We start from the raw sequence: 13,273 nt of genomic DNA on the forward strand, positions 1-13,273 counted from the left end.
TACAGCTGCATAAAGCACTACTGATAAACATGTTGTTGGGCACACAATGTATAAAATATATTTTGTGACAATAACAGCATAAAAGTGGGGAGGGGAATGGAGCTACATAGGAGCAAAACTTTTGTGTACTATTGGTCATTCTAATTAAGATGTTAATAGTAATCCCCAGGGCAATCACTAAGAAAACATCCCCAAAATATTTGGTAAAAGAAATAAGGGAATTAAACTGATACACTAAAATATGTTTGACATAAAATGAAGCAACTGTGGAAGAATTGAGGAACAAAAATTCATATGACTTATAGAAAATAAATAGCAAATGGCAGATGTAAATCCTACTTTGTCAGTAATTGTATTAAATGTAAATGGATTAAACTCTCCAATTAGAAGGCAGGGATTGGCAGAATACTTTAAAAACACATAAACTATATATTATCTACAGAAGAGTCACATTTGACTCAAGGACACAAATATGGTAAAAGTAAAAGCTGGAAAAAGATATTCCATGAAAACAATAACCAAAAGCGAGCTAGAGTGGTTAAACTAATACCAGAGAAAATAGATTTTAAGACAAAAATTGTTACTAGAGACAAGTACAGTTTATAATTGTAATGATAAAAGGATCAACTCTTCAAGAAGATATGACAATTACAAACATATATACACTTAACAATAGAGAACCAAAATACATAAGCAAAAACCAAAAGAATTGAAGGGATAGACAATTCAACAATAATAGTTTAAAATTTAAATACTCCATTTTGAATAAAGAATGGAATAGCAAGATGGAACATAAGCAAGAAATTAGAAGACTTAATGCTACAAACCAACTAAATCTCTATAGAACATTCAACAACAGCAGGGGACACGTTCTTCTCAAGTGCACATGAAATATTTTTCAAGGTAGACCACATATTAAGCTTAAGTCCCAATAAATTTAAATGGATTGATAATACAAAGTATGTTTTCTGATGAGAGTGGAATGTTATGAGATAAATTACGGAAGGAAATTTGGGAAATTCACAAATATGTTGAAATTAATCAACACACTCCCAAAAGGGATGGCTCAAACAAAATCACAAGGGAAATTAGGATATACTATGAGATAGTGAAAATGAAAACATACAAAAACTTATTGGGTGCAATGAAGGCATTGCTCAGTGGGGAATTTATTAATATTTTAATGCCTATGTTGAAAAATAGAGAAAACTTTCAATATAAAAACCTAGACTTCTATCTTAAGAAACTAGAAAAAGAAGAGCAAACTAAACCCAAAGCAGATATAAGAAAGGAAATAAAATGACTAGAACAGAAATAAAAGAGCTAGAGAATCGAAAAACAAGAGAAAGTCAATAAAACCAAAAGTTGGTTCTTTAAGCAGATCAACAGAATTGGCAAACTTTGGCTAGACTGGCCAGGAAAAAAGGAAGATTCAAATTACTAAAATCAGGAATGAATTAGAAGGATCATTGTTGACCTTACAGATAGAAAGAGGACTATAAAGGAATACTATGAGCAGTGGTATGTCAATGAATTTGATAAGTTATATGAAGTGAACAAATTTCTAGGAGGATACAAGTTACCAAAACTATCTCAAGCAGAAATGAATGCTGTAAATAAATAGATGTATAACATCTTAAGAGACTGAGTTAGAAATTCAAAACTTCTTACAATGAAAAGCCAAGTCTACACTGGTGAATTCTGTCAGTTTAAAGAAGTAACTTTACAATTAAAAAAAAATTAGAAAAGAGAGAACACTTCCTAACTCATTCTTTGAAGTCAGTATTACCTTGATACCCAAACCAAAGACTTCGTAAGAAAAAAAAACTATAGTTAAGTATTGCTTACAAATATAGATGTAAGTATTCTCAACAAAGTTCTAGCAAATCAAATCCAGCAGTATATAAAAAGGATTATACACCCTGATTAAGTGGCATTTATCTCAGGGATGAAAGGTTGGTTCAACGTACAAAAATCAATCTAATGCAACCTATTTATAGAATAAACGTGGATGTAACCCCACATAATTGTCTCAATAAACAAAGTATTTGATAAAATCCAACACCCTTTAGTAATAAAAACACTCAACAAACTGGGAAAAGAAGTGAACTTCCTCAGTCTAATAAGAGTGTATCTGTGGGCTTCCCTGGTGGCGCAGTGGTTCAGAGTCCGCCTGCCGATGCAGGGGACATGGGTTCGTGCCCCGGTCTGGGAAGATCCCGCGTGCCGCGGAGCGGCTGAGCCCGTGAGCCATGGCCGCTGAGCCTGTGCGTCCAGAGCCTGTGCTCCGCAATGGGAGAGGCCATAACAGTGAGAGGCCTGCGTACCACAAAAACAAACAAACAAAAAAAGTGTATCTGTAAAAAATGCACAGCTGGGACTTCCCTGGCGGCCCAGTGGTTAAGACTCTGCGCTTCCAATGCCGGGGGCACAGGTTCCATCCCTGGTTGGGGAATTAAGATCCCACATGCCATGTGGTGCAGCCAAAAAAAAAATGCACATCTAACTTTTTTTTTTAACATCTTTATTGGTGTATAATTGCTTTACAATAGTGTGTTAGTTTCTGCTTTATAACAAAGTGAATCAGCTATACATATACATATATCCCCATATCTCCTCCTTCTTGCATCTCCCTCCCACCCTCCCTATCCCACCCATCTTGGTCACAAAGTACAGAGCTGATCTCCCTGTGCTATGTGGCTGCTTCCCACTAGCTATCTATTTTACATTTGGTAGTGTATATAAGTCCATGCCACTCTCTCACTTCGTCCCAGCTTACCCTTCCCCCTCCTCGTGTCCCCAAATCCATGCTCTATGCCTGCGTCTTTATTCCTGTCCTGCCCCAAGGTTCTTCAGAACCTTTTTTTTTTAGATTCCATATATATGTGTTAGCATACAGTATTTATTTTTCTCTTTCTGACTTACTTCACTCTGTATGACAATCTCTAGGTCCATCCATCTCACTGCAAATAACTCAATTTCGTTTCTTTTTATGGTTGAGTAATATTCCATTGTATATATGTGCCACATCTTCTTTAAACATTCATCTGTCAATAGACAGGTTGCTTCCATGTCCTGCCTACTGTAAATAGAACAGCTAGCACATTGAATGGTGAAATGCTGTATGCTCTCCCCAAGGATGTCCACTCTCACCTCTTCTGTTCAACACCACTGGAAATTCAAGCCAGGGCAGTTAGGTAAGAAAGAGAAATAAAAAGCATCCATATTGAAAAGGAAAAAAGAAAACTATCTCTATTTGCAGTTGACATGATCTTAGATAGATAGATACCCCTAAACAATCCACAAAACAACAACAGCAAAATACAACTATTAGAGTTCGCAAGTGAGATCAGCTGATTGCAAGATAGAAAATCAATATATAAAAAACGATTGTATTTTATAAACTATCAATAAACAGCCTGAAAATGAAATTAAGAGAGAATTCCACTTACAGTAGCATCAAAATGAGTAAAATACTTAGGAGTAAAATTAATCAAAGAAGTGCAAGACTTGTACTGAAAAGTAAAAAACATTTAATGAAATTAAAGACCTATATAAATAGAAAGACATCCCGTGTTCATGAATTGAATGACCTAAATGTTGTCATGGTGGAAGTACCCCCCAACTGGTCTATAGATTAACTGTAAAACCTCCAAAATTCCAATTTCTTTTCTGCAGAATTTGATATTAGTCCTAAAATTCATATGAAAATGCAGGGGACCCAGAGCAGCCAAAAGAACCTTGGGGAAAAAAAAAAGTTGGAAGACTCAAATTTCCCAATTTCAAAACTTACTACAAAACTTGAGTAATCAAGGCAATTTGGTACTGGTATAAGAATAGACATACAGGTTAATGAAATGGAATTGAGCGTCCAGAAGTAAACAAGGTTTTGAGCAAGGGTACCAAGACCATTCAATCAGAACAAAATAGTGTTTTCAACCAAGGACGCTGGGCACAACTGGTTATCCACATGCAAATGAATCAACCCCCTCCCACCTCACACTGTATACAAAAATTAACTCAAGTAGAGCAGAGACCTAAACGTAAGAGCTAAATCTATAAAACTCTTAGAAAAAAACATAGATGTGTGTCTCTGTAGCCTAGTTTTCTTAGATATGACATCAAAAGCTCAAGCAACCAAAGAAAAAGTGGATAAATTTGACTTCATCAAAATTAACAATTTTGTGTGTCAAAGTACACTGTCAAGAAAGTGGAAAGAAAACCCACAGAATGAGAGAAAATAGTTGCAAATCCTGTATCTGACGAGTGTCCAATATCAAAAATATACATTAAAAAAACTCTTAAGACTCAACAATAAAAAAAATTTAAACACAGACAAAGGATTTGAATAGACATTTTTCCAAGGAAAATATACAAATGGCCAATGAGCATATGGAAAGATGCTCAACATCATTAGTCATTAGGGAAATGCAAATCACAACACAATGAGATACCCATTAGGATGGCTATAATAAAAAGAAGGCAAAATAATTATTGGTGGGGATGTGGAGAAGTTGGAACTCTTAGATTGCTGGTGGGATTGTGAAAATGATGCAGCCACATTTTTTTGTTTTGTTTTTGTTTTTGAACATCTTTATTGGAGTATAATTGCTTTACAATGGTGTGTTGATGCAACCACTTTGGAAAACAAGTTATCTGTTCCCCAAAATGTTGTATGTATAGTTACCATTTGAGCTGGCAATTCCACCCCTAGGTATGTACCCAAAAGAATTGAAAACATGTTCACACAAAAATTGTTAAATTATTCATATTAGTAATAACAGCCCAAATGTCCATCAACTGGTGAGTGACTAAGCAAAATGTGGTGTAGCCATACAATGGGATATTATTTGGCAGTAAAAAGGAATGAAGTATTTATACATGCTACAGTTGACAAACCTTGAAAACATTGTGCCAAGTGAAAAGAAGCCAGACATATATGATTTCATTTATATGAAATGTCCAGAATAGGCAAATCCATAGAGACAGAAAGTAGGTAAGTGGTCTCCAGGGGATGGGGGTAAGGGGAAGTGGAGTGACTCCTAATGGGTATGGGATTTCCTCTTGGGTGATGAGAATGTTCTGGAATTAGGTAGCGGTGATAGTTGTACAACCTTGTAAATATACTAAAAACCGCTGAATAATACACTTTAATATGGTGAATTCTTTGGTATATAACTTGTATTTCAATAAATAAATAAATGCTATCATTATGAATACTATTTATGCCCAGGTGATCATGGCATTGTTATGTGCTGTGTAGATTAACTTGAACGACATCATATAGATACAGATAACATTTAATAGCAAGAAGTATAATTAAATATAAAGTAAATACTTCCTCCTTCAGGGCTACTGTATGGCCATTAAAATTATATTGTCAAGTTTATTGTTGTCTAATATGTATACACTGAAATGCTTATCATTAAACTTAAATTATTTTATTTTCTTCTGGTGTAAATTATTTGAGAAACATCTCGGTTAAACATGTTTTTAAAGAGGAAGTACCATAATAGTGGACATTTAGGAAAGGGAAATTGTTCACATTGACTTTCTATTCATGACTAAGATAACTGCAACTATCTAAAATTTCCTTGGGAAGTTGAGCAGGTTTGTGAGATACAGTGTCACTATTTGAGCTTTTTTTTCCAAAAAGGATGAATCTGTATATATATGGTTGGGTTTTTTTCAGGTCAAGCAAATGAAGTGGCCAAAGAAGCTGCTAACAGATGGACTGGTATGTATTACAGTGGCACTGATAAACTAGTCAAACTCTTGTACACTTACTATGATGTGAAATGCAGGAACTATTGTGCCTGGTTAAGTTCAAGAAAAGACATTTCTGAAAGTGTATGTATTAATCAAGTTTTTATATCTTAAATCATTTCATTTACTTGAGGAATTTTAAAAATCTTATTATGAGTCATTTTGTAAAGTGTAAGGCATTTTTGTAAAACCAATGATTATTTTAAGTTTTGTGTAACTTTTCCCAGATAAATCACTTGGGCTAATCACTTAACCTTCTTATATATTAATGCAAGATACAACTTTTAAGAGTTTCATGCAATCCTAAAGATTTGTCTTCTTGCTCATAATAATAATTGCAAACATTTGTCAAGGACTGATTATGAGCCGGGCATTATAAAGCATGTCTGTGCTGCATTCTCATTTTATCTCCACAACAATCTTATGAGGTAGATAGGATTATTATCCCTAATTTTAGAGATGAAACTGAGGCCACTAGGAACCCACAGTCACACAGGTGCTAGGCAGTGGAACAGGAATTAGATTTCAGAGTCCAAGCTCTCACCCACCACATGGGGTAGTCTTCTCTGTGTACCTGCTTTCATGTAAATGCCTCATTAATCCATTTGCCAATGGATACACCCTCTGGTCTATACCAGGTATATACTAAGAAATGGGAACTAATGAGGCATTATCTATGTGTCTTAAAATTTAGAAGAACATTAATAAATAATGATTGTTATGAATTATATACAAGTATGATTATTATTGTTAAAACAATAAATAATATTATTGTCTAGAAGTTACACTGATGTTTTTTCAGTATTTAATTATGAAATAATGGTAATTGAACCTTTCCATCCTGGTAAGAGTCTTTAATGCCTTTATATGTGTTACACTTATTCTGTTTCCGTGGGACAGCATGGATAAGATTGCATTGACACAGAGATGCAGAAAGCTTGAAGTAGCTGCCTTAAGTCAAAGGTGATTAGTCACTGGAAGAACAGGGATTAGAGCCAGATTTCCCTGATTCCATGTCCAGACCTCTGTATTTCACAGAAAACTTAAGAATCGTTTTTCCTTGTCTATTTTAGAATTAAGTACACTGATAAAATCAATATAACTGGCCTTTGGTCCCTATAAAATTGCAGTCTTATTTATTACAAAGTTATTTCCTAAATTGTGTAATGCTTTAGTGATAAGAACAGAGGAGGGTAAAAACAGCAAACTAACATTAAATAAAAGAGAATAATGAAATGTGTGTCCAATAAAGTATAAATAAATAATAAATACAGTGATATCATATAGGTTTGAGAAATATAAAATTTTGAGTAAGTAAAAAGGCAAGTGGATTTTTAGGTTAAAAATAAGACAAGAGTCACAAAATGATTTCCCCTAATTAACAAAGCAGCTCAGCAAACAGTAGGCACAGGCAGCCTGTGTAAACTTGGCTTTCAAAGGAATCCAGGTTGTTCTCCTTATTTGCCATGTGATTTATTGAACCTCTCTGACCCTGCTTCTTCATCTGTTCAATGTGGATAATATCTACCTCACATTTTGGAAGGATTAAATAAAACAGTTTGTAAGCCGTTTAGCACACCATTAGACACATTGATAAACAAATACTGCCCTTTTCCCTGTCTCTTAAAAAAATCCTTTCATGTTTTCCAGTTGATCAGAAACTTCAAAAATTGTAATTAAAAAAACGTGAACAACTTTTTTTTCCCTTGTGTTATTAGCTGAGAAAGAACCTGAAACTTTTTAAATCACACGGAAAGGATAATATTTTCAGAACAGTAGAAACAGCTGTTAAGAACTATATTTCCGGGGGCTTCCCTTCCCTGGTGGTGCAGTGGTTGAGAGTCCGCCTGCCAATGCAGGGCACACGGGTTCGTGCCCCGGTCCAGGGGGATCCCACATGCCGCGGAGCGGCTGGGCCCGTGAGCCTGCGTGTCCGGAGCCTGTGCTCCGCAACGGGAGAGGCCACAACAGTGAGAAGCCCGCGTACCGCAAAAACAAACAAACAAAAAAACATATTTCCATTTGAGTTTACAGCTTGCTCCTTCCAACATAAAAGTGTTATGAAAAAATCATGGAGTTAAAACGAATTAGACCTCAGAAAATCTTCCTGTTTTCAAAACAAACAAAAAGAAAACATCAATAATACTTATAACTGAAGATCGTTATATAATCATTAGTTAAGATTTGGTTTCTTTATACTGAAAAGGTCCCTAAAATGTATTTTAAATTGAGCATACTTACTGTTCAGTAATTCAGTATTTCAATTTTATAGAATGAGAAGTCACCTCAGGGTATAAATATAACGAGAAATATAGTATCTAAATGTTTTGTGACATTAGGTAACTTTAAAAGTGATTTATCAAATTATATAAAACCTTGCCTAATAACTAAGATAGTGGAGTTTTTATGACTTTGTATGAGAGGCATCTAAATGAGTGAGGGGGGAAAGATGTTGTGAGGTTCTAACATAGACTCATGCATGTGATATTGCCCATCCTATTCCTGTATATATCTTGGGTTTGCCACCATATAAATTAATATTAATTCTACCAGTCTTAAGGTTGTTTCTTTAAAAATAAAAGTATTTTTTATCCCTTCATAAACATTTCCACACAATAGAAAAATTAGTTGACAGGGATGAACTATCAAGATTGCGGGTGACTTTGTCTTGAAGGCAGACATTGAGTGGCCCAAGGACATATTTAATCAGAGTCTTTTTGAACTGGTCCATTAAGCATTGTATACAGAGGCTTTTTATTTGTTTATTCTTTTGTTTGTTCTTAATCTTTGAAGGTTTATAATAAAATGGTTTCTTGCCCTCACATGAACCAGGAACTCCTTCCTGCAGAGGCTCTAGTCTTACTATGGTGCCTCGTTTTCTTCTCTCCTGTTCCCGGATTGAAATACATTCCTCCAAGGCTCCTACAGCGTTGCATCTGTCCTCTTGTTTTCTGGAAATCTTTCTGTATTCTTGGAGCCTATTGTACAAGCTCTACACATAACACTTGATCTTTTCTCTCTAACATACATATCACTTTGGAATTGTTTAGTGATAAATTGATTTTTCTCTCTCTACTCTTGTGTCAGTTTGAAGGCATAGGCTCTTTATATTCTGGAATACCTGTAATACACTTAATAGCTGTCTTACGTAGCAATGGGCCCTCTATAAGTATTTGGTTGTGACTGTCAAGATTGCACAGGTTGTGCAGACACTAATCAAATTAAACAGATTATTCTAGAGTACCTCATGCTATTAGTATTCTCTCTTAGGTTCTTATGAAAAGTAGAGATTTGGTTTAGATCATTACATAAAGATTTATTTTAATATCTGTTGATATCCTATAACTCTTTATTTAACGAAATGAGGACATTTTGTTAACATTATTCTATTTGATATAGTAGTATTCACCTCAGCAGTGAACTTCGTTCCAAACATTTAGTTATCAATATTTGATACTTGGAATTAAACTTCCTAAAGCAATATTTTTAAGACTGACTGAACTTCATATATTAATTTCCTAATGGTACCATAACAATATACTTCAGACCAGGTGGTGTAAATAAAGAAATTGATTTTCTCACAGTTCTGGAGGATGGAAGTCCAAACTCAAGGTGTAGGCAGGCTTGGTTTTTCCTGAGGCCTCTCTCTCCTTGGCTTCTTCTCCTTGTGTCCTGACAGAGTCTTTCCAATGCCTGGCCCTGGTGTCTCAGTGTATCCACATTTCCTTTTCTTGTAAGGACACCAGTTAGATTGGATTAGGGCCCATCCCAGTGGGCTCATTTTAACTTAATCACCTCTTTAAAGACCCAATTTCCAAGTACAATCATATTCTGAGGTAGTGGGGTTTAGGACTACAACATATGAATTAGGGGGAGGTGATAATTCGGCCAATAACACTCCAAAAGAACCTACTTTAACCCTTCATTTCATTATCACAACTAACACAGTGCTTAATGTTTTATAGAATACTCTGAACCAGAAAACTGTACACCATTACTTTTCTGTATTTATAACACATATTCATTATAAAGATGGTATATGTACATTAAAGAGAATGTGTAAAATTAAAAAAAGAAAACTCACCATCATTCCCATTCCCTCAGTGCAGCCATTGTGAGCACGTTGGTACTGCCTTGCATCCTTCATTGCCTATGCATTGACACCCTTCTACTTGATTAGACATTTAGATTGCTTTTTTTTTACATCTTTCTTGGAGTATAATTGCTTTACAATGGTGTGTTAGTTTCTGCTTTATAACAAAGTGAATCAGTTATACATATACATATGTTCCCATATCTCTTCCCTCTTGCGTCTCCCTCCCCTGCACCCTCCCTATCCCACCCCTCTAGGTGGTCACAAAGCACTGAGCTGATCTCCCTGTGCTATGCGGCTGCTTCCCACTAGCTATCTGTTTTACATTTGGTAGTGTAAATATGTCCATGCCACTCTCTCACTTTGTCACCGCTTACCCTTACCCCTCCCTGTATCCTCAAGTCCATTCTCTAGTAGGTCTGTGTCTTTACTCCTGTCTTACCCTTAGGTTCTTCATGACATTTTTTTTTCTTAGATTCCATATATATGTGTTAGCATACGGTATTTGTCTTTCTCTTTCTGACTTACTTCACTCTGTATGACACTCTAGGTCCGTCCACCTCACTACAAATAATTTCGTTTCTTTTTATGGCTGAGTAATATTCCATTGTATATCTGTGCCACATCTTCTTTATCCATTCATCTGTTGATGGGCACTTAGGTTGCTTCCATGTCCTGGCTATTGTAAATAGAGCTGCAACGAACATTTTGGTACATGACTCTTTTTGAATTATGGTTTTCTCAGGGTATATGCCCAGTAGTAGGATTGCTGGGTCGTATGGTCTTTCTATTTATAGTTTTTTAAGGAACCTCCATACTGTTCTCCATAGTGGCTGTACCAACTCACATTCCCACCAGCAGTGCAAGAGTGTCCCCTTTTCTCCACACCCTCTCCAGCATTTATAGTTTCTAGATTTTTTGATTGCTTTTATTTTTTTCTTTTGTTACACTGGGATGAAGATTTGCTCATAAATCTTTGTACACAATTTATTTCCTTGGGTTAAATCCCTTTATATAGATGTAACACTTTTCAGTGGTAAACTGCATTTAAATTCCCTAGAAGACATTCAGGATATATCTGTTCCTCTTTTAGTCTTAAGAGAATCCCTTCCTTCCTCCTCACCCCTTCTCCCTGGCCGGATTGTCTGGAAGCCATTCTCTCTGTGGGGGAGGGAAGGGGGTTCCATTTGGGAACAGGAGCAACTCTAATTCCTGAGGTAACAGAATCCTGCCTTTGCTGTGGAAATGTGGAAGAGGCACCATTAACCTCTCCCTGGCTTTGAATTATTCTTTAAGTTGGGTATTCTTTAGTGGCAACTAATTTACTGAATTTTTTTTTTTTTGCGGTACACGGGCCTCTCACTGCTGTGGCCTCTCCAGTTGCAGAGCACAGGCTCCGGACGCGCAGGCTCAGTGACCATGGCTCACGGGCCCAGCTGCTCCGCGGCATGTGGGATCTTCCCGGACCGGGGCACGAACCCGTGTCCCCTGCATCGGCAGGCAGACTCTCAACCACTGCGCCACCAGGGAAGCCCCCTACTGAATTTTTTAATATGAAATCTGTTTATTCAAAATAATCATTAAATCTTTTCTTTCTTCTGAAGTTAATTGCTGCTACTCTTGAAAATACAGAAAACTCCTTATTTTGATACTTCTAAAAGTAATAGAAGTAAAAAAAAATGCTGAATGTAATTATATTTGAAATGTTTTGTGATTATGTTTTCAATTCTCAAAAATATTTCTCAATTTTCTTTATAGATAACATATTTGCAATAAAATCTTGGGCCAAAAGAAAATTTGGGCTCGAAGAAAATAAAATTGATAAAAATTTTGGAATTCCAGAAGACTTTGACTACATAGATTAAAATGTTTGGTGTCAGTGAAGGAGCTATGTGCTTGTGAATATGTAAACTTTTATATTATCCAGCTAAATGTACTGAATTTTCATTTACCTATAACTGTGTTTGTTTTATTAATTTTAAATAAAGTATAAAGTGTAGATGTTTTGCACTCTTTTTGATCAGTCAAAAGCAGAATAATAGCCATGTTCTCTCAGTGCTCATTAGAGTAGGAGAATGCAAGTAAAGTCATCCACCTTTTAGTTTTGCCAATAATTTTTTATAGATTAAAGCCCATGACATGATAACATTTTTTAGTTTCTCTCAAATATTAAATATTAAGAACTAAGGGTAATTTTGAAGGCTGTATTATACCTATACACCCATACATACATGCTTGGAAACAACCTTAAAAACTCTAATGGCTGCTTTACTATTTCTCAGTATTTAGTGGAAAAATGTGAGTGAGTGATTTTCAGTGTATAGCATCATATTTGCAAATTTCCCACAGGAAAAAATACAGAAAGTTGGTGTTCCTCAAACTTGGAGTTAGGTAGTAATTCCTCAGACATGAAAACTACTTTCTTTTGAATGTTTGATGCCTTTCTACTGTAAAGAACAAGCACGTGGCCCTTTGTCCTGATTTATGCACTTTCTATAAGATGATATAGTGGTGTTAGTATAGCACACATAACCAGCAAGAGTTCAGGGATTTTTTTTTCAACTACCTAAAAAAGAGGAGGTTAAAAATAATGTATGCCCTGTGTATATATCTTTTTCCGGTTCAGCTTAGGCATTTAGTGTATTTGCAGGCACTCCAAGACAAACTTAAAAGAAAAATCAAAACTAATGTGTGGAGGCTTCCCTGGTGGCACAGTGGTTAAGAATCCGCCTGCCAATGCAGGGGACACGGGTTCGATCCCTGGTCTGGGAAGATCCCACATGCCACAGAGCAACTAAGCCCACGTGCCACAACTACTGAGCCTGCGAGCCACAACTACTGAGCCTGCGTGCTGCAACTACTGAAGCCTGCGTTCCTCGAGCCTGTGCTTCGCAACAAGAGAAGCCACCACAATGAGAAGCCTGCACCACAAGGAAGAGTAGCCCCTGCTTGCCACAACTAGAGAAAGCCTGCGACAGCAGCAAAGACCCAACACAGCCAAAACTAAATAAATAAAATTAATTTTAAAAAATGCCTTAAAAAAAAACTAATGTGTGTAATGCCCGTTACACATATGCCTTAATTTTTTTTCACACTGTCCAATTTTGATATTCTTTTGAGTAACTTGAATGAGGTACTCCGCATGTCTGAAATGACCCAGATGGTATTCATGCCGTTTGTTAGTGAATCTGGTCTTTGTATTGCATGGACTTGCCCTAGACCTACTTAATCACTTCCTGGATGTGGGCGGGGAGCTTATTGGTCCAACTTTGTTTGTTCTCAAGGCCAGTCTTTGTTGCCTTCGGGCAATAGCTCTTCTCACAGGAGAAAGTATTTGAGGTGAGAGACAAAGGACAAAAAATAAAAATAACCCATCGTAAGCCTTTCCCTAATACACTAATGGGAATTCCACGA

The 13,273-nt window shown here is 36.1% G+C and overlaps 1 protein-coding gene across 1 annotated transcript in view; it reads left to right on the forward strand.

The window, feature by feature from the left end:
* MND1 (meiotic nuclear divisions 1) overlaps positions 1-11,865 on the forward strand; it is an 83,854-nt gene extending 71,989 nt beyond the window's left edge. Inside the window, exons 7-8 of the mRNA XM_065878131.1 lie at positions 5,693-5,737; positions 11,618-11,865. Coding sequence (XP_065734203.1) covers positions 5,693-5,737; positions 11,618-11,724 — 152 coding nt within the window. The 3' untranslated portion in view covers positions 11,725-11,865. The remainder of the gene's footprint in view (positions 1-5,692; positions 5,738-11,617) is intronic.
* The last annotated feature ends 1,408 nt before the right edge of the window (positions 11,866-13,273 follow it).

Source organism: Phocoena phocoena, chromosome 5 (assembly GCF_963924675.1).
Source record: "Phocoena phocoena chromosome 5, mPhoPho1.1, whole genome shotgun sequence".
NCBI lineage: Eukaryota > Metazoa > Chordata > Mammalia > Artiodactyla > Phocoenidae > Phocoena > Phocoena phocoena.